This window comes from Sylvia atricapilla, chromosome 25, assembly GCF_009819655.1.
Source record: "Sylvia atricapilla isolate bSylAtr1 chromosome 25, bSylAtr1.pri, whole genome shotgun sequence".
Classification (NCBI taxonomy): domain Eukaryota; kingdom Metazoa; phylum Chordata; class Aves; order Passeriformes; family Sylviidae; genus Sylvia; species Sylvia atricapilla.
This window is the reverse complement of record NC_089164.1, coordinates 1,991,865-2,012,189: the sequence shown is the minus strand read 5'-3', so window position 1 is coordinate 2,012,189 and position 20,325 is coordinate 1,991,865. Positions and strand designations below refer to the sequence as shown.

The 20,325-nt window shown below is 47.7% G+C and overlaps 2 protein-coding genes across 6 annotated transcripts in view; one reads left to right on the top strand and one right to left on the bottom strand.

Moving 5' to 3' along the window:
* Window positions 1–20,325, top strand: part of CNTN2 (contactin 2) — a 141,761-nt gene that overhangs the window by 22,889 nt on the left and 98,547 nt on the right. The gene's annotated exons all lie outside the window — the stretch shown is intronic.
* Window positions 1,163–19,730, bottom strand: RBBP5 (RB binding protein 5, histone lysine methyltransferase complex subunit). Of its 5 annotated transcripts, none has more exons than XM_066335599.1 (14): window positions 19,477–19,730; window positions 19,113–19,138; window positions 18,757–18,929; window positions 17,372–17,512; window positions 16,438–16,600; window positions 15,231–15,340; window positions 14,992–15,111; window positions 13,177–13,330; window positions 11,981–12,052; window positions 11,017–11,134; window positions 9,727–9,796; window positions 8,481–8,710; window positions 7,182–7,376; window positions 1,163–3,642 (listed from the first exon to the last, which is right to left on the bottom strand). In XM_066335599.1, exons 1-14 carry the CDS (start codon window positions 19,493–19,495, stop codon window positions 3,614–3,616), a joined length of 1,620 nt encoding a protein of 539 aa, XP_066191696.1. In that variant the 5' UTR covers window positions 19,496–19,730; the 3' UTR covers window positions 1,163–3,613. The 5 variants fall into 5 exon arrangements, with proteins under 5 accessions (XP_066191696.1, XP_066191697.1, XP_066191700.1 ...); XM_066335600.1 differs by having other exon boundaries at window positions 1,163–3,639; XM_066335603.1 differs by having other exon boundaries at window positions 7,299–7,376.

Sequence of the window (20,325 nt, the reverse complement as noted above, 5' to 3'; positions counted from 1 at the left end):
AGAGGCCCCGACCAATCCTGATTTATACAAACACATCCCGGGGCCTGGAGCATTCCCCAGATCCAACCCCAGCATTCCAACCTCTACTCGGGCTGATCCATGGGAATCCAGGGTGGTCTGAGCTGGGTCAGCTCCGTGCCCACACCAGGCCCTGGAGCTGTTCCCATGGGAGCGGCTCTGATGTCACAGTCGGGACACAAACATTCCACGGAAGAACCCTCAGGGGAGGCTGAGCAGATCCTGAGAGCTGAGGGCTCTGGAAGCTCCAAGAGAGGATCTGGAAGCTCTGGAAGCTCCAGGAGAGGCTCTGGAAGCTCCAGGAGAGGCTCTGGAAGATCTGGAAGCTCCAGGTGAGACCCTGGATAAAATTCCCAGCCTTGGCAGGAGCCCCAGCAGTTGGGAGAGCTCCCAGAGCCCTCAATCCTGAGGGATCCGACCCCAAACCTCCTCTGATGGATCCACAGGAATCGTTCCCACGCTGTCATCCCAGGAAAATGCTCAGAGAGGAGATTCCAGTGGGATCCATGAGGTGCTCAAACATCCCAAAAAACCAATTCACTGCTGAAGTGTTCTTCCCTGGAATATCCAGGATTTTTGATGGAGGAAACCCCCACAGTTTTATGGAACCACATTCTCCATAGTTTTTGACGGCAGTTTCATGGAAAAGGCATCCCTAATAATCAGTCTCCTGACTGGCATCCCCGGATTCCCACAGGGATTTGGGTTTGCCCAGTTCTCCTGCACGTGACAAACATCGGGATCCATTTCCCTTCCTCGCAATCCTTAAGTTGGAGAATTCCCAAAGCTCCAGGAGGATTTTCCACCCCCATTCCCAGCCTGGCTCCGAGTGCTCTTGGGGATCTGGGAATTCCACACTGGTTTGGGTGGGAAGGGACCTCAAATCCCAGTCATCCCATAATCCCAGCACTCTCCAAACCCCACCCAGCCCGGCCTGGGACACTTCCAGGGATGGAATTCTCTGGGAATTCCATTCTCTGAGCACTCAGTGTTTGGTTTTACTCCAGATTTACTCCTCTCTCTTCAATAAAACCAACCAAAAACACTCTAAAAAAACCCCCAAAACGGCGTGTTTGAGATTCCCAAATCCCAGCACCACAGAAACGCCCAAATTTCCATGGAAAAGCCAAGATTTACCCGTGGGTTTTAGGAAATGGAAGGTACCTCTTTATTTACAAACACAGAACCACCAGCGCTGCAGGAGCTGACCCGATATCGTACAAAACCAGGGAATAAAATAAGGATGGGAATAAATCGGGAAATAAAATAAGGATGGGAATAACCAGGGAATAAAATAAGGATGGGAACAGACCGGGAAAGAAATTAAGGATGGGAATAAAGCAGGAAATGCAATAAAGATGGGGAACAAAGTGAGAAATAAAATAAAGATGGGAATAAAGCAGGTAAGAAAAAAAGGATGGGAACGAAGTAGGAAATAAAATAGGGATGAGAATAACTGGGATAAGAAAATAAGGATGGGAACAAACTGGAAAAGAAAATAAGGACGGGAATAACCAGGAAAGAAAATAAAATAAAGATGGGAACAGGCCAGGAAATAAGGATGGGAATAAAGGGGGAAATAAAATAAAGACAGGAACAAAGCAGGAAATAAAATAAAGACAGGACTAAAGCTGGAAATAAAATAAGGACGGGAATAAAGCAGGAAAGGATAGGAATAGAGCAGGAAAGAAGGATGGAAAGAAACCAGGAAATAAAATAAGGACGGGAATAAAGGCAGAAAATAAAATAAGGATGGGACTAAAGCAGGAAATAAAGTAAAGACAGGAATAAAGCAGGAAAGAAGGATAGGAATAAAGCAGGAAAGAAAGATGGAAACAAACCATGAAATAAAATAAAGATGGGAATAAAGTGGGAAATAAAATAAGGATAGGAATAAAGCAGGAAATAAAATAAGGACGGGAATAAAGTGGGAAAGAAGGATGGAAACAGACCAGGAAATAAAATAAGGACGGGAATAAAGGCAGGAAATAAAATAAGGACGGGAATAAAGCAGGAAATAACAGAAGGATGGGAATAAACCAAGGCAGGGCATTTACACTGTACACAGGGAACGCCGAGTCTGGGGTGAATCCCAGCCTTAATCCAACCTGCAGAGCCTTGGCCTGTGCTCCTGGAATCTGGGGGCTCAGGCCCACGCCCAGGGAGGGTTTGGCACGGCAGAGTCACCCCACAAACAAAAATAACAACAACCACCAAAAAAGGAATTTTACACTCGTGGTCATCAATTTCCCCGAAACGAACCCAAATGTCCCCAAAGCCGGGAATGAAAACGTCGAGTTTTGAAGAATTTCAAAACCTCTGATTTCTAAATGTTTTCTCTCTCCTCTTTTTTTTTTTTTTTTTTTTTTCCTATCTGCACAGTTCTGGCTTCACTTTACAACTCCCTTCCTGCTTTTAATGTCTGCAGGACACCCAGGAAATTTAAATACCTCCTGATAATCCCAATAATTCCACCCAGGGGAACGCCGAGGGCAATGAAACTCCAAAGTCTGGGAACCAAAAAAAAAAAAAAAGGATTTAGGAATGAAATTTCCTCTTATCAGGATGTTGGTGTGGGATAAGAGGTGCCAGGCTGTGGGTGCTGGACAGAGGAAGTGCCATTCCCATTCCAACAGGGAATCCTGAAGGAATAAAAGGTTGGGAACGAGCTGCCAGCTTCCATTTTTAACCCAGAAAAATAGAAACCCTTTGGAAAAGTTCTGCTTCAGTTCTGAGCAAAACAAAAAAAAAAAAAAATTGTTTTTTTGATTTATCTCCTGGTGAAGGAGGAGCCTGGATATTCCTGGAGGAGCATTTCCCAGGGAAGAGAAGGAACAAAACCACTGGAAAGGGCATGAAGGAATTCCAGCAGAGCTTTGGGAATCACAGGCTGGGAAAAAAACCAAACCATACATTGGAAAATGAGGGTTTTTTTACCTAAAGCTGCTTCTTCTGCCACTGGCAGAGCGGGAAAAATCAACACAAACCCAAGGCAGATTCCAGAGGGGCCTCAGCTCCTCACATCCCACCGGAAATTCCCAAAAATGCGGGCTGGGATCAGCGGCTCTGCCCTGATCCTGTCAGCCAGGGAAAAAGCTGGGCAGCTCCAGGAGAATTTAGGAATTCCAGTGAATTCCCAGTTGGAAAAGGGAGACTTTAACAGGACACAGTCAGGAATCCAAAGTCCCACTCTGGGCTGGTTCTTCCATCCGGGAATGATGAGAGGGATTTTTTTTTTTGGGGGGGGAGATAAAGGTGGAGAGGTTCTCTGGAGTGGCTTGGAGGGGTCCAAGGGATCTGTCATCCCAAAAAAACCACAATTCCCAGCTGGAGCTCAGTCCGAGCCTTGTCCGTGCCAAGCTGTGCCTGATCCGTGGGGAGGCAGCAGGAGGACGGAAGCTGCTCCCTCTTCCAGAGTCATTCCTGCCCCAAAACCACTCCCTGAATCCATGGAATTCAGTCTGTGCCAGTTCTGACTGAGAATTCCAGCCGGGCTTTTTTTTTTTTTTTTTTTGTGGTTTGTTTTGTTTTGTTTTTTTCCACACTGGGGGAGCCAAGAGAGGAAAAGGAGACAGGGAAGAGAAGGGAAGAGTCTTCATAGCAACTCTGAGATTGCACCACCTGCTAAAGAGAGCAGAGATGGAAAAATGAGTGTCCAGCCCCATCCAGAGGCTCCCAGAAACCAGAGAGCCCCGAAAAGGAGCAGGAAAAAAAAAATTAATGGGAAATGCAGGAAAAAAAAAATACATGGGAGAGATTCTGTAGCTAAAAAAAGAAAAAAAATGGTATTTCAGCACCAAGAGGCTGCTCGTTGGCAGCTCTGGGATTTTTATTTGAGATTCTGGGAGAATCAGAAATCCTTTATCCTCAAACTTACCTGGTGCCAAATGATTTCTAATTCCCAAAATTCCCCAGCAAAAACCAAGGAAATAAGGCCCCACCTAAGCCTGGGTGAAACCAGAGCACAGGATTTTACTCCAAACTGTCAAAATGATGAAATTCCTCTTTTTTTTTTTTTTTTTTTCTTTTTTTTAAGGCTGAAAGCTGAGATCAACACAAAAATCTGATTTTAACACCAAAAAAACCCTGATTTTAACATTTTCTACCAGCACAAGAGAATTAATTCCAACTCCCAGGGATTATATATATTATTATACATTATAATATTATATATTAATGCAGATCCCATGTGGAAATCCCACAGATTTTTCCAGGAAAACTCTGCTGCAGCCCCGGGTTAATTCCTGCAGGAAGCAGCAGAACTCACAGAATTCCCACTCTGTGCAGCCAGGATGGGAAAAGGGAGCCTGGATCCAAATTCCGTGGGAATTTGAGATGTGCAGGAACCCCGAGGAAAAGCTGGGGGGCCCCAAAATTTTGGGAATTTTTAGGTAGCAGCCATAAAGAGAAGGAAGGAAAGAGAGAATTCCATGGAATTCCGTGGGTTTGGGATGGATTCTTTCCCAGGGCTGCAGGAGGGTGAGGAATTCCATGAAAACATGGAAATTTTTCCATGGAATGCCACGGTTTGGGTGGGAAAGGAGCTTAAATCCCATCCTGTTCCATGGGCAGGGACAACTCCCACCATCCCAGGATGCTCCAACCTCAATCCTTGGACACTTCCAGGGATTCCTCTGGGAACTCCTCACCATTCCAGGCAGGAATTTTTTTTTTTTCCCTATTTCCCTTCATCCCAAGCCAGCAAAGCCTAAAAGCAGATTTTAGGGAGCTCTGCCACCTCCAGCTGATGGGAAAATTTCGAGTGGAATTTGAATTCAAAGCCATTTTTGAGGACAAGACATTCCCAGGTTGGCTCAGGAATCTCATCCCGAGCCGAAAGCAGGGAAATAAATCCCAGTTTCCTGCACCAACAGCAAATCCACACCAAAATCCTTCCAAAAAGGGCTGGAAAAGGACAAAAAACCAGGAAAGGAGTTTGGCTGCTCTGCTGCTGGATCTGGAACATTCCAGAGGGATTGGGAATGGGAAAGGAACTCCAAGCTCCACAGAAAACAAGGAATTAGGAACAGCAGCTGAGTACAAAGCTACAGTCAGCACCCCCCAGTAACTCAGTGTTAATTAGAAATTTGATCTTAATTTAAAAATTCAACATTAATTAAAAATCAAAGCGTTTTTTCTGAGAGCACCCCCTGCTCATCCAGCCCCTCCAGCAGGGAAAATCCAGCCCAGTTTGGAAGCCAAGGATTGGAATTCTCCTTGGAAATCTCCAAGTTCAGCTTCCAGGCCATGATCCTTCCACATTTCCGGTGTTAATTATGTTAATTAGCAGTGATAAAAGCAAGAATTAACATGGGATTAACGAACTCCACACCAGCCCTGGGAGGATTTCTGCCATCTCTGAAAACACCCAAAAAACTCAGAAAATCCTCCAAAAATTCCGCCCCTCCTGAGGCAAATCCCACCCGAGGTTGTTCCAATCCTGGATATTTTTCCAGGCAGAAACATTCCCAAAGTTTTTTTTTTTTTTTTTTTTTCCATAAGAAAACCAAAAATCCTGGAAATAACAAGGATCAGGACAAGGCAACACCGAGGAGCTGAGCAGGAAGAGGGGGGGAAAAGAGGGAATAAATCCCTCCTGGCAAAGCCTAAAATCCACAGCAGCAGCTGCTGGAATCAAGGAAATGCAAAATTTGATCCATCAAATCCATCTTTGGAGCTGGTTTTTATCCCAGACCTGAGTTCTGGATTAAAATATTTTTTAAAAAAAATCATTACTGCAGTCAAAATTGGGCTCTCTGTGCTGGGCCTGGAGGAGCTTTTCCCAAAAAAAAAGAAGGGAAATTGGATAATGGGAAATGTTTGAGATCATTGTTGGGAGTCAACAGAGGTGTCCTGCAGCAAAATAAGGCAAAAAAAAGGGGAAAATTCTGATTTTTCCCTATTTGCAGCAACTGTGAAGGAGGAAAATCCCAAATTTCTCCTGCTGTGCAGGCACTGGAGTTTAAACTGGAATTTAACTGGAATTTAACTGGAATTTAACTGGAATCCAACTGGAATTTAACTGGAATCCAACTCAAATTAAAGTCAAACTTGAATCACACTGGAATTAAACTCGAATCAAACTCGAATCAAACTCAAATTAAACTCGAATTAAACTTGAATTCAAGGGCTGCAGCAGAGCTGGGATTAGGAAATGCAGCTCCTGGATTTTATCCCAGAGGTTTTTTTTTCCCCCAACAAATCATTTTTGATGCTCCTTTTCCCCTCTGTTCTGTCAATGACACAAAACATGTCACGAAATAACTGCAAAATTCTTCCCTATTCCCATTTTCCCCCAAAAAATCAACTGAAATTCAGATGTTTTCTGATTTCTGCAGGAGCTGGGAGAAGGAATTGAAGGAATTGAATTCAGTTTTAATTTAGGAACAGCTCAGCACTCACAAAACTGCAGGATTCTTTATTTTTTCCCCCTAATATTATATTTTATAGTTTCTGCAGGAGCTGAGGGAAAGGAACTAAAGGAACTGAAGGAATTAAAATAATTTTAATTTAGGAACAGCTCTAAACACCCACAAAACTGTGGAATCCTTTCTATTTTTTTCCCCCTAATATTATATTTTATAATTTCTGCAGGAGCTGAGGGAAGGAATGAAGGAACTGAAGGAATAAAAATAATTTTAATTTAGGAACAGCTCAGCACCCACAAACCTACAGAATCCTTCATTTTTTTCCCCCCCAAAATCAACCAAAACTCAGCTATTTTATAATTTCTGCAGGAGCTGAGGGAAAGCAACTGAAGGAATAAAAATAATTTCAAATTAGGAACACCTCAGCACCCACAAACCTGCGAAATCCCTCATTTTTTCCCCAAAAAACTCAGCTATTTTATAATTTCTGCAGGAGCTGAGGGAAAGCAACTGAAAGAATAAAAAAATTTTAATTTATTTTTAATTTAGGAACACCTCAGCACCCACCAAACCCCTCCACGTGCAGCACACGCAGAATCAATCCCCCTTCATTCTCCCACGTGCAGAACTCAACTTTACCCAAAAAAAATAGAGAAAAATCCCTAAAAAATTCAAATTTTGCCTCTCCTTGCCAGCAGCCGAGTGGGGAGAGAAGGATTTTAGGAAGTTGCTGAGGCTTTCAAGAGTCAGGGGTGACAAAGCGAGGCCACCAAGGAGGTGACAGCAGTTCCTTACCTGTCAGGGGCTGGCCCAGCTCCGCCGGCACTTTGCCCTTGGCTGCTCCTTCCAGAGGCAAAGAACCTCTGTCCCCTTTGTAGAGTTTCGGTTTAAATGGAGAATCTTTGTCTTTACCTTTTGATCCTTTGGGCCTGCCCGCTTGCTTCTTCTTGGATTTACCGTCGCCCTTCACGCCCAGCAGCGGGTGCACCTCTGGGAGAGGGGGGAAAAATGGGGTTTTGGGGTGAGTTGTGGGGGAAATGGGGTTATGGGGGAAAAATGGGGTTTTGGGGTGAGTTATGGGGAGAAATGGGGGGAAATGGGTGAGTTATGGGGGTAAATGGGGATTATGGGGTGAGTTGGGGGGGAAAATGGGGTTATGGGGGAAAATGGGGATTATGGGGTGAGTCATGGGGGGAAATGGGGGGAAAATGCAGAGAAAATGGGGTTATGGGGTGAGTTGTGGGGGAAATGGGGGGAAAATGGGTGAGTTATGGGGGTAAATGGGGATTATGGGGTGAGTTGGGGGGGAAAATGGGGTTATGGGGGAAAATGGGGATTATGGGGTGAGTCATGGGGGGAAATGGGGGGAAAATGCAGAGAAAATGGGGTTATGGGGGGAGTTGTGGGGGAAATGGGGGGAAAATGGGGTTATGGGGGAAAAATGGGGGGAAAATGGGGTTATGGGGTGAGTTGTGGGGGAAATGGGGTTATGGGGGAAAATGGGGATTATGAGGTGAGTTATGGGGGAAATGGGGGGAAAATGCAGAGAAAATGGGGTTATGGGGTGAGTTGTGGATGACAATGTGGAAAAAATGGGGTTTTGGGGTGAGTTATGGGGGAAAATGGGGGCAAAATAGGGTGAGTTGTGGGGGGAAATGTGGAAAAATGGGGTTATGGGGGGAGTTGTATGGGGGAAAATGGGGATTTGGGGTGAGGTGTGGGGTAAAATGTGGACCTCCAAGCCAAGAGAAATCCATGGAAAAAACCCTGAAATCTTGGGACAGGATCCCTCCCAAAGCCCCAAAACCTCGAAAGCTTGGGACTGAATCCTTCCTAAAACCCTAAACACTTGGGCTTGGATCCCTCCCAACACCCCAAACCCCTTGGGATGAGATCCTTCCCAACAGCCCAAAACCTTTGGGACTGGATCCCTCCCAACACCCCAAACCCCTGAAATCCTAGAACAGGATCCCTCCCAAGGCCCCAAACCCCTAAACTCATGGGATTGAATCCTTCCTAAAACCCTAAACTCTTGGCTTTGAATCCCTCCCAACGCCCCAAACCCCTTTTGGGCTGGGATCCCCGGGGACCCACCGTCGTTGGGGACTCCCTGGAGCTCGATGTTGGTGGTTTTGGGTTTTTTCCTGGGCACTTGGGGCCCGTCCGAGGAGCTGGGACGTTTCTTGTCGGGGCCCAGCCCCTCGTCGGGCAGCGAGCCGGGAACCGCGTCCGGGGGCGGCCCGTAGGGATTCTCCTCGGGATCCTCCACCTCCGGAGCGATGGGCAGGTACAGCAGGGCCCGGGAATCCTCCAGCTCCTCGTCACTGCCAGGGAAGGAATGTTGGGATTGTTGGGATTTGGGATTTATGGGGTTTATTAAGGGGTTTATAAGGGGATTTGGGGGTTTGTATATATATGGGGGATTTGGGGATTCTTCTTGGGATCCTCCACCTCGGCTTGGGAATCCTCCAGCTCCTCATCACTGCCAGGAAAGGAACGTTGGGATTGTTGGGAATTGGCACTGGGATGGTGGGGGTGGTAAAGGGAATTTTGTGGTTTGTAAAAAGGAAATTCGTGTTTCATAAAGGGAATGTTGTGTTTTGTGAAAGAAATGCTGTGGTTTATAAAGGGAATTTTGGGTTTTATAATGCGAATGTTAAAAGGGATTTTTGTGGTCTCTAAAGGGAACGCTGCATTTTTTCCAGGGAATGTTGTGGTTTATAAAGGGAATTTTGGGTTTTATAAAGGGAGCCTTGGGGTTTATAAGAGGAATGTTTAAAGGGAATTTTGGGGTTTTATAACAGGAATTTTGGGGTTTCTAGAGGGAATTTTGGGGATTTGTTTCGGGAATTTTGTGGTTTCTAGAGGGAATTTTGGGGATTTGTTTAGGGAATTTTGGGGTTTTATAACAGGAATTTTGGGGTTTTATAACAGGAATTTTGGGGTTTCTAGAGGGAATTTTGGGGATTTGTTTAGGGAATTTTGTGGTTTCTAGAGGGAATTTTGGGGATTTGTTTAGGGAATTTTGGGGTTTTATAACAGGAATTTTGGGGTTTCTAGAGGGAATTTTGGGGATTTGTTTAGGGAATTTTGTGGTTTCTAGAGGGAATTTTGGGGATTTGTTCAGGGAATCTTGTGGATTTGTTTAGGGAATTTTGTAGTTTCTAGAGGGAATTTTTGAGATTTGTTTCGGGAATTTCGTGGTTTCTAGAGGGAATTTTGGCGATTTGTTCAGGGAATTCCACGGTTTGGAAAGGGAATTTGTTTGTTTTACAGAGGGACTGTCCAGCAGAGGTTCATGACTCTCTCCTGGGGAGTTTTGGGCTCAGGGTTTGGGCACCTGCTGCAGAAGGCGGCGATGGGATCCACACTGGTCACGTCCACCTCCTCATCCTCTGCAGCATCCGCACCTGCAGCCAGGGAAAAACGGGAATTACAGGCAGGAAAAACACCTGCAGTGGATCCTGCCACAGCAAAAAATAACCTGGAATGTTTCCTGTTAAAGCAGGAAAAAAAAATCACTGAAAAGGTTCTTGTTAAAGCACGAAACAAATCTGAAGTATTTCCTATTATAGCACGAAATAAATCTAAAGTAAGTCGTATTAAAGCACAAAAAAAATCTTTAAATATTTCCTGGTAAAGCACAAAAGGCCCTTGAAGTATCTCCTATCAAATCAGAAAATAAATCTAAAATATTTCATATCAAAGCACATGAAAAAATCTAAAATATTTCCTTTTAAAACACAAAAAACTAAAACAAATCCTGATAAAGCAGAAAACAAACCTTAAATATTTCCTATTAAAGGACAAAACAAACCTAAAATAATTTGTATTAAAGCACAAAACTACAAAACTAAAGCATTTCCTACTAAAGGAGAAAAGGAAATTAAAATATCTCCTACAGAAGCACAAAAAAACCCTAAAATAATTTATATTAAACCACAAAACAAACTTGACTATTTTCTATTAAAGCACAAAACAAACTTAAAATACCTCACATTAAAGCAGGAAAAAAACCCTAAAATATTTTATATCAAATCACCAAAAAAAACCCTTAAAATAATTCATATTAAAGCACAAAACAAACCTAAAATATTTCATTACAGCACAAAAATAAACCATTTCCTATTAAAGCAGAACACAAACTGGAAATAATTCACATTAAAACATAAAACATTGCTAAAATCCAATTAATCCAATTATGGGAAGTACTTTAATAGGAAGCATTAAAGGCTGCTAATGAGAGTTGGGAATAATCCTCATTCCAAACGTTTTTCACATTCCAAGATTTTTGGTTTTTCCTTGATTTTGGGCACCACCAAGTGGCCAGGAGGGGCCTGCAGGATCCCAGGGAGGCTGGGAATTCTCTGGGAATTCTTGGGGAATTTGGGGGGAATTTTTTGGGAATTCTTTGGGAATTCTTTGGGAACTCTCTGGGAGTTCTTTAGGAATTTTTTGCGTATTCTTTGGGAATTCTCTGGGGATTCTTTTGGGATTGTCTGGGAATATTTGGAGAATTCTTTGGGAAAACTCTGGGAATTCTTTGGGGACTCTCTGTGATTTTTTGGGGAACTCCCTGGGAGTTCTCTGGGAATTTTCTGGGAATTCTCTGGGAATATTTGGGCAGCACCTGTCTGCTCTGGCTCGCTCTTATCCTCGTCCTCGATGTCGAATTCCGATTCCCTCTCCTCGTACTCCACGTTTTCATCCAGCTCCTTGAAATCCGGGGCAAAAGCGCTCCAGTTTTCCTAAAAAAATAAAATAAAATAAAATAAAATATGGGAAAAAAAGGAGTTTTTAGTTTATGCAAACAGCGCTGGGTTCTTTGGGTTCCTGGAATTCCAAGGAATTAAATATCCCAGAGGGGGTTAAAATCTGGATGTGGGGATAAGGGAGAGAGTTGGGAATAGCTGGGAATTGGGTTTTCCAACTTGAATTATTCTGTGGTTTTGCAGTCTCAGTGAAATCCCACAAAGGCAGCAAAAATCAAGGAAAATCCCAATATGAAAAGCATTAAAAATAAATAAAAAAGCCCATAAAAGCATGAAAAATCAAAGAAAAGCCCACAAAAGCATGAAAAATCAAGGAGAATTCCAGAAAGGCATTAAAAATCAAAGAAACCACATAAAAGCATTAAAAATCAAGGAAAATCTCATAAAAGCCTGAAAAATGAAGAAAAATCCCATAATGGCTTAAAAAATACAATGGAACTCCCATTAAAAAGAGCATTAAAAATCAAGGAAAATCCCATAAAGGCATTAAAAACCAACGACATTCCCATTTAAAAAAAAGCCTTAAAAATCAAGGGAAATCTCATAAAGGCATTAAAGCTCAATGAAATTCCCCTTAAAAAAAAACAACATTAAAAATCAAGGAAAATCCCATGAAAGCCTGAAAAATCAAGAGAAATTCCAGAAAGGCATGAAAAATGAAGAAAAATCCCGTAATGGCTTTAAAAATCAAGGAAATTCCCATTAAAAAAAAAATCAAGGAAATTCCCATAAAGGGATTAAAAAAAATCCAGAAAAAAATCCCATAAAAGCCTAAAAATCTCCAGCCTCCTCCCCAGGGGAAGATCCCAAACCCTCACTCACCACCTGGTTCTGAGCCCATATGGAAACCACCCCGCTGGAAATGGAGGCGATGATCGGCCTCACCGGGTGCCACTGAGAGAGGAAAAGAAAAAATACACAAAAAATCTTAATTAACAAACAAAATCACGGCGTTTTGAGGAGGAGGAGGAGGAAAGGAGGAGGAGGAGGAGGAAGAGGAGGAGGAGGAGGAGGAGGAGGAGGAGGAAGAGGAGGAGGAAGAGGAGGAGGAGAGGAGGAGGAAGAGGAGGAGGAAGAGGAGGAGGAAGAGGAGGAGGAAGAGGAGGAGGAAGAGGAGGAGGAAGAGGAGGAGGAAGAAGAGGAGGAAGAAGAGGAGGAGGAAGAGGAGGAGGAAGAGGAGGAGGAAGAGGAGGAGGAAGAGGAGGAGGAAGAGGAGGAGGAAGAGGAGGAGGAAGAGGAGGAGGAAGAGGAGGAGGAAGAGGAGGAGGAAGAGGAGGGAAGAGGAGGAGGAAGAGAGCTGGGGTGTAGGGGAATCTGCGGGCGGCTGGGATAAGGAATTCTGCCAATCTGTATATTCTAGAACATGTGGGTTTATTGCAGGGTCTGGGGTAAAAGGGTCCTGCCTTCAGGCACCAGCCTGGGCTGGAGGGGAGCCCCAAAGAGAGAAGGAGAGAGAACAGCAGGTGAGAGCTGAGAGAGGAGGGAGTGAGAGAGCAAAGGGCAGGGGGAGAGAGCAGCAGAGTGAGAGTAGGGGGAAGAGGAAGGGTGAGAGTGAGTGAAGAGCAGCGGGAAGAAGAGTCGGAGGATGTAAGAGAGCGAGGTCTTTGTTACAATCCATTATATCTCCTTTTGTGATGAATATTCTAATTTTCAGTGACCAACCAACACAAGACACAAAATCCTATAGAAACTACATACAGCCTATAAGAACTCCTACATTACCAAACTGTGTTATATTTTAAACTCTAAAAACTACTCTTTAGACTTTTCTGTTTTGCTGCATTGACCTTTGGATCCCTGAGCCAGCAGAAAGGGATTGTTCAATCCAAAGGGATTCTCCTCCAGCTAGACCATTGTTTTCAGGTTCTATAGTAACTAAGACTCAGTACCCTACAACTCACAGTCAGCTTTCATTTCTATCCCCATTATAGGTTTCATATTTTCAGAATCTTTTGCTAAGCGATCATATGGATAATGTTTCCCTGATTCCTCCTCCCCAGCACTGGGGGCTCCCTTACGGCCACGTCCAGCAGCAGCTCTCCGCGGGTCCCGTGCAGGATTTTCACCAGGTTGCCGATGCTCTTCTCCCAGATGTAGAGAGCGTGCTGCCGGGCAGAGCCTGCCACGATGTACTCCCCGTCCCCTGAGAAGCAGCACTTCTTCCAGGGAGTCCTGCAGCCAGGGAAAAACAGGGATTTGGGGTTGAGTGGTTTTGTCTTGAGGGTTGTTTTTTTGTCGTCCTCCGCTCTGGGTTTAAGGTTAAAGGTGTTCTGGGTAAATCTCGGAGAATTTGTGTGCTTATGGCGTGGTGTGGGATGAGGAATCACCTCAGCCACGCTGGGTGTTCCACAGGGAGTATCTCCAGTGGAAAAGGATCCACCAGGATCATTGAACCAAATCCCCACTGAAAAAGGATCCATCAGGATCATTGATCCAACCCCCAGTGGAAAAGGATCCACCAGGATCATTGATCCAAATCCCCAGACCACCCAAAATCCCTCCCCAGTCCACCCCTGAGGGTGTTGGCCAAACGTCCCACAGCTTTTGGGGTCTGACAATTCCCCTGGAGTCTCTTCCAGTGGCTGAACACCCAAGGAAAAGGAGCAGAGATCCCTGTTCCTGCCCCTGTGCCCTAAACCTGTCCCTGTTCCCTGTTCCTGTATCCCAAACCCATCCCTGTGCCCTCACCTGTGCCCCAAATCCATTCCTGTACTCCAAACCCACTCCTGTGCCCTCCCCTGTTCCTTAAATCCATTCCTGTCCCCCAAATCCATTCCCATTCCTCTCCTCTGCTCCCCAAATCCATTCCTGTTCCCTAAATCCATTCCTATCCCCCAAATCCATTCCTGTGCCCCAAATCCATCCCCATTTCCTCTCCCCTGTTCCCTAAATCCATTCCTATCCCCCAAATCCATCCTCATTCCTCTCCTCTGTTCCCCAAACCCATTCCTGTTCCCTAAATCCACTCCTATCCCCCAAACCCATTCCTGTGCCCTTCCCCTGTGCCCCAAATCCATCCCCATTTCCTCTCCCCTGTTCCCCAAACCCATTCCTGTACCCCAAACCCATTCCTGTGCCCTCCCCTGTTCCCCAAACCCATTCCTGTACCCCAAACCCATTCCTGTGCCCTCCCCTGTTCCCTAAATCCATTCCTGTCCCCCAAATCCATTCCCATTCCTCTCCTCTGCTCCCCAAATCCATTCCTATCCCCCAAATCCATTCCTGTGCCCTTCCCCTGTGCCCCAAACCCATTCCTGTGCCCCAAATCCATCCTCATTTCCTCTCCCCTGTTCCCTAAATCCATTCCTATCCCCCAAATCCATCCTCATTCCTCTCCTCTGTTCCCCAAACCCATTCCTGTTCCCTAAATCCATTTCTATCCCCCAAACCCATCCCTGTGCCCTCCCCTGTTCCCTAAACCCATTCCTATCGCCCAAATCCATTCCCACTCCTCCTCCCTGTTCCCCAAACCCATTGCTGTTCCCTAAATCCATTCCTGTGCCCTTCCCCTGTGCCCCAAATCCATCCCCATTTCCTCTCCCCTGTTCCCCAAACCCATTCCTGTGCCCCAAATCCATTCCTGTTCCCCAAACCCATTCCTATTCCCCAAATCCATCCCCATTCCTCTCCCCTGTTCCCCAAACCCATTCCTGTTCCCCAAACCCACTCCTGTGCCCCAAACCCATCCCCATTCCTCTCCCCTGTTCCCCAAACCCATTCCTGTTCCCCAAACCCACTCCTGTGCCCCAAACCCATCCCCATTCCTCTCCCCTGTTCCCTAAACCCATTCCTGTTCCCCAAACCCACTCCTGTGCCCCTCCCCTGTCCCCGACCTGTTGACCAGGTCCTGCAGTTTCTGCATGGGCTCGGGCTCGCCGTCGCGGCCGCAGGTCAGGATCTCGCGCCCGTCGTACACGCGGATGATCCGGTCGGCCGTGTTGATCAGGAAGCAGCTGCAGGAAAAAAGGGGGGACAAATCACTGAAAAAAACCAGCAAAAATCCTGAAAGGACTCTGAGGGGTGGTTTGAGGAGCTCTCTGGGGTTTCGGGATCAGCCCTTGGAGGTGCTCACCTCCCTTTGCGGGCGAACTCGATGGATTTTATGGCCGTGGTGTTGCTGGTCCCTGTGGTCACTCTGAAGGAAGCAACAAGATCCTGAGTGTCTGTTTTTAAGACCAAGATCTGAAGATTGAGCAGACAGAGAACAATCAGTGGCTTCACCTGAAACAGAACCCTGGGAGCCCACCTGGGGACGCTGCAGGAGCTGCTGAGACAGAAATGTCAGGAAAACACCCCAAAAATGTGTCATAAACAGAGTCAGAGAGAAAACCCAGAATCCCTGAGGTTGGAAAAGCCCTCCAGGATCATCAACCAACCCCTCACCTGTTCCTCAAACCCTGCAGCCAGCTCTGCACCTGTCCCTGTTCCCCAAATCCATTCCTGTACCTGTCCCTGTTCCCCAAATCAATCCCTGTTCCCTCATCTGTTCCCCAAATGAATATCTGTGCCTGTCTCTGTACCCCAAATCCATTCCTGTTCCCCAAATCTGTTCCTGTGCCCCTCATCTGTTCCCTAAATCCATCCCCGTGCCCCAAATCCATCTCTGTGCCCTATTCCCAAACCTCTCCCCATGCCCCTGACCCTTCGGGATCCCCAATCCCCACTCTAAACACTCGGTGCCACCTCCAGGAACCCCTCAAGGACCAAGATCCCAAACCCTCCTTGGGTGCTCCCAAAGCCCTTCCCAGGGGAAATTCCCACTGGCACCCCGAGGAGCAGGGCTGACCTTGCCCTTGGCGTTCCCAGTGTAGATGTATTCCCCTCTCCTGTCAAACGAGGCCACCACGTTGAGGTCAGAGTGCCCTCAGCTAATCCCTAAATCCATCTCTGTGCCCCAAATCCATCCCTGTGCCCCTAACCTATTCCCAAACCCCTTCCTGTGCCCCTCACTTATTCTCAAATACCCCTCCCTGTGCCCCTCACCTGTTCCACAAATCCATCCCTGTTCCCTAAATCCATCCCTGCTCCTCAAATCCACTCCTGTGCCAGTCCCCATTCCCCAAAGCCCTCCCTGTGCCCCAAGTCCCTCTCAGTGCCCCTCACCTATTCCCAAACCTCTCCCCAAGCCCGTGACCCTTCGGGATCCCCAATCCTCACTCTAAACACTCGGTGTCACCTCCAGGAACCCCTCAAGGACCAGGACCCCAAACCCTCCCTGGGCACTCCCAGAGCCCTTCCCAGGGGAAATTTCCACTGGCACCCCGAGGAGCAGGGCTGACCTTGCCCTTGGCGTTCCCAGTGTAGATGTATTCCCCTCTCCTGTCAAACGAGGCCACCACGTTGAGGTCGGAGTCGTCGTCCACGGGCAGCACCACGTGCTTGGAGTCGGACAGGGTCAGCATCACTGGGGCCGACTTCATGGGGCACACCAGCACCCTGTTCCTGAAAAACGGGGAATCTGGGAATGCCAGCTCCTGGCAAGGCTTCCCGGCTTGAGAGGGGAAAAAAGGGATTGAGCAGGATGGAGAAATTCAGGATATTTTGGGAAATTATATCCATATTCTTGTTTGTGGCAAAAACTAGCATCGAGCTGGACGGAGCAATTCAGAGTATTTTGGGAAAGGACTTTCATGTTTAGAGCAAAAAATGCATCGAGCTGGATGGAGGAATTCAGGATATTTTGGGAAAGGATTTCCCTGTTTAGAGGAAGAAAAGGATTGAGCTCGATTGAACAATCCAGGATATATTGGAAGAGGATTTCCACATGGAGAGCAAAAATAGCATCAACCTGGACTGAGGAATCAGGATATCTTGGGAAAGGATTTCTACATTTAGTGCAAAAAAAGGATCAAGATAGACTGAAGTACCCAGGATATCTTGGGAAAGGATTTCCATGTTTAGAGCAAAAAAAAAAGCATTGAGCTGGACTGAGGAATTCAGAATATTTCTGGTTTTGTTGTCTTATCTTCAGTACTTGGACAGCAAGTTCAGATCTACTTTAATTTCCCTTCCATCTCCCAGTCTGTGCAGGAATTTCAAACCCAAGGAAACATTTCCCCACCCATCTCCAACAACTTCCACCCGCCCTGATCCTCCCTAAAAACCCCAACCCCACCAGAACCCCCCAAAACCCGATAATTACACTTGGAAAACGCCAGAAAACCCCCCAAAACCAGCAGCCCCATCCCAGTGGGAGCACCCCAGGACACTTACTGGTCCCGGGGGTGGTACTGGACTTTGAGGATGGGCGAGGGGAAGCGGAACCTCTGGTCACAGTCCCCGGACAGGACGTCCCACTGGGACACGATGTTGTCGGTGGAGGCACTGACCAGTTTGTGCCCATCCCGGCTCCAGCTGTGCACAGGGAGGGAATTCCCAACAGAGTTAGTCCTGGGGATGCTGCCAGGGGGGAAAGGAGCTCAGGAATTCCCAATAAAGTTATTCCTTGAAATGCTGCCAGGGGGAAAGGAGCTCAGGGAATTCCTGTTATTCCTTGAAATGCTGCCAGGGGGGAAAGGGGCTCAGGAATTCCCAACAGAGTTAGTCCTGGGGATGCTGCCAGGGGGGAAAGGAGCTCAGGAATTCCCAGTAAAGTTATTCCTTAAAATGCTACCAGGGGAAAAAGGAGCTCAGGGAATTCCCAGTGAAGTTATTCCTTGAAATGCTGCCAGGGGGGAAAGGGGCTCAGGAATTCCCAACAGAGTTAGTCCTTGGGATGCTGCCAGGGGGGAAAGGAGCTCAGGAAATTCCCAATAAAGTCATTCCTTGAAATGCTGCTGGAGGGGAAAGAAGCTCAGGGAATTCCTGTTATTCCTTACAGGAATCAAATGCTGCTGGGAGGAAAGGAGCTCAGGGAATTCCCAACAGAGCTAGTCTTTGGGATGCTGCCAGGGGGGAAAGGAGCTCAGGGAATGCCCAATAAAGTTATTCCTTAAAAGGCTACCAGGGGAAAAAGAAGCTCAGGGAATTCCTAATGAAGTTATTCCTTAAAGGGTGAAAAGCAGGCAGGGGAAAAGGGCTCAGGAAATTCCCAATAAAGTTATTCCTTACAGGAATCAAACACAGCCAGCGGGAAAAAAGAGCTCAGAGAATTCCCAATAAAGTTATTTCTTAAATGGGTAAAACACAGTCAGGAGGAAAAGGAGCTCAGAGGGAAATCTGACAGCCCAAAGGGAATAAAGGCAGGGAAAAAATGAAAGGGAAAATGCAATTCCTGACACAAACCGTGGAATCATGGAATGGTTTGGGTTGGAAGGAGGCTTAAATCCCATCCCTCCCCAGCTCCCACACCTCCCACCATCCCAACCTGGACACTCCCAGGGATGGAGCAGCCACGGATCCTCTGGAAATTCCATCCCAGCCCCTCCCAGGGAAGAATCCTTTCCCAAAATCCCACCCAACCCCGGCAGTGGGAACCCATCCCTTACCCCAAATCCCTCTCCAGCTCTCCAGGATCCCCAAAACCCCAAAATTCCTCTCCTTCCCCCCAACCCAACCCAACCCTGCCAAAGCCGCTCCACCCCCGGCACAAACCCAGCCCTCCCTTCCCATCCCGGGGAGCGAATCCCGGCGGGATCCCCGCGGCTCCCGGCGCTCACCACAGCGAGCACACGGGGTGGATGTGGGCGCTGATGATCTTGGCGATGCCGCGGGTCAGGAAATCCCAGATGACGATCCTGCCGTCGTTGCAGCCCACGGCGAGCAGCGTGCCCCAGCGGTTGAAGGTGCACGTCAGGGCCATGCTGATACAGTCCAGGGTCCCGTCCGCCTCCTGCGGGGACAGCGCAGCGCCCGCGCCCGCTCAGACCCGGGCAAACCGGGTAGACCCCGGCAAACCCGGGCCAGACCCGGGCAAACCGGGCGGACCCGGGCCGGACCCGGGCGGACCCCGGCAAACCCGGTGCCGCCGCCGGGGAAGGGCTCGGGGGAGGCTCCGGGAGGGGAGCGCGGTTACCTCGGGGTAGTTCTGGCCGAAGGACTCTGCAGAGGAAGGGGAAAGTGGCGGCTGAGCGAGAGGCGGCCCCGCAGAGCCCGCTCCCGGTCCTGCCCCGTCCCGCCGCTCCCGAGCTCCAGCCCCGCTCCTGCTTCCACCTCCCGCCCCCTGCTCATTCCCATTCCCTCTGTTCCCGTGCCTGCCCCCGGCCCCGTTCCCGTCCGCACCGAGCAGCTCCAGGTTGGTGGCGCCGCCGTCCCGCCCCCGCCGCTCCCCGTTCCCAGCTCCCTCCCCATTCCCATTCCCATTCCCATTCCCGTTCCCGCCACCTGCCGGTCCCGCAGCGCCCCGCTCCCACTATTCCCTCTCCCGCTCCCGTCCGCACCGAGCAGCTCCAGGTTCATCGCGCCGCCGATCCCGCTCCCTCCGCTCCCGTCGCCGAAGGACCCCGCGGGGCCCTGCCCGAGCACCGCTGCTCTCCGTCCGCCTGACCCACCGCTCGCTGCTTTCCTCGGCCGCGGCTCTCGGCTCCTCCCGGCCCCGCTCCACCCGCCCGTTCCCGTGGGCTCGGGGAGCGGCGCCGCTCGCTGCCGGTGCGGCGGCGGGGCCGGGATCGGGCGGCGGGGCCGGGATCGGGCGGCGGGGCCGGGAACGGGGGCGGGGATCAGGCACCGCCGCGGGCAGCCCCGGTGCGCCCCGCCGAAAGGGCCGGGCGCGTCCCGCCGCCCCGCAGAAAGGTTCCGGGCAAGGGAAAGAGCCCGCGAGAGGGCGGTAATAAGTTAGCGCTTATAACGAAACTAATGAATATTCTTATTATTTGAATAATTAACTAAAATACCACAGGGGGGATCTGGGTATTGCGTGGATTTCTATTGGAAAGGATTAGCTGCTTTTGGAGAAAAGGGGAAAAAAAATATTTTAAAATTAAAAATTAAATTTAAAAAATGAAAAGGAAATATATTAATAAAATAATAAAAATATAAAATAACATGTTAAAAATCATGAAAGGAAAGTAAAATTGAAATTTAAAAAATAATTAAAGTAATGAAAATTGAACATAAAAATATATTAAAAATATATTAAAAATATTAAATAGAATATTCAAAAATAAAGAAAAATAGAATAACTAAATAAAATAAACCCTGATTTTAGGGATAAAACGCTGTGGAATCTCCCAACACCAACCCCAGGCAGGCAGATAAAATCAACTTGGGACAACCCTGGAGATTCCCAC

Coding starts and splice junctions, on each gene's coding strand:
- RBBP5 (XM_066335599.1), bottom strand. Junction 8,711..9,726: donor ATCGCCGCCTTCTGCAGCAG/GTGCCCAAACCC, acceptor CTTCCCTGGCAG/TGACGAGGAGCTGGAGGATT. Junction 7,377..8,480: donor CCAGGGAGTCCCCAACGACG/GTGGGTCCCCGG, acceptor CCCCTCTCCCAG/AGGTGCACCCGCTGCTGGGC.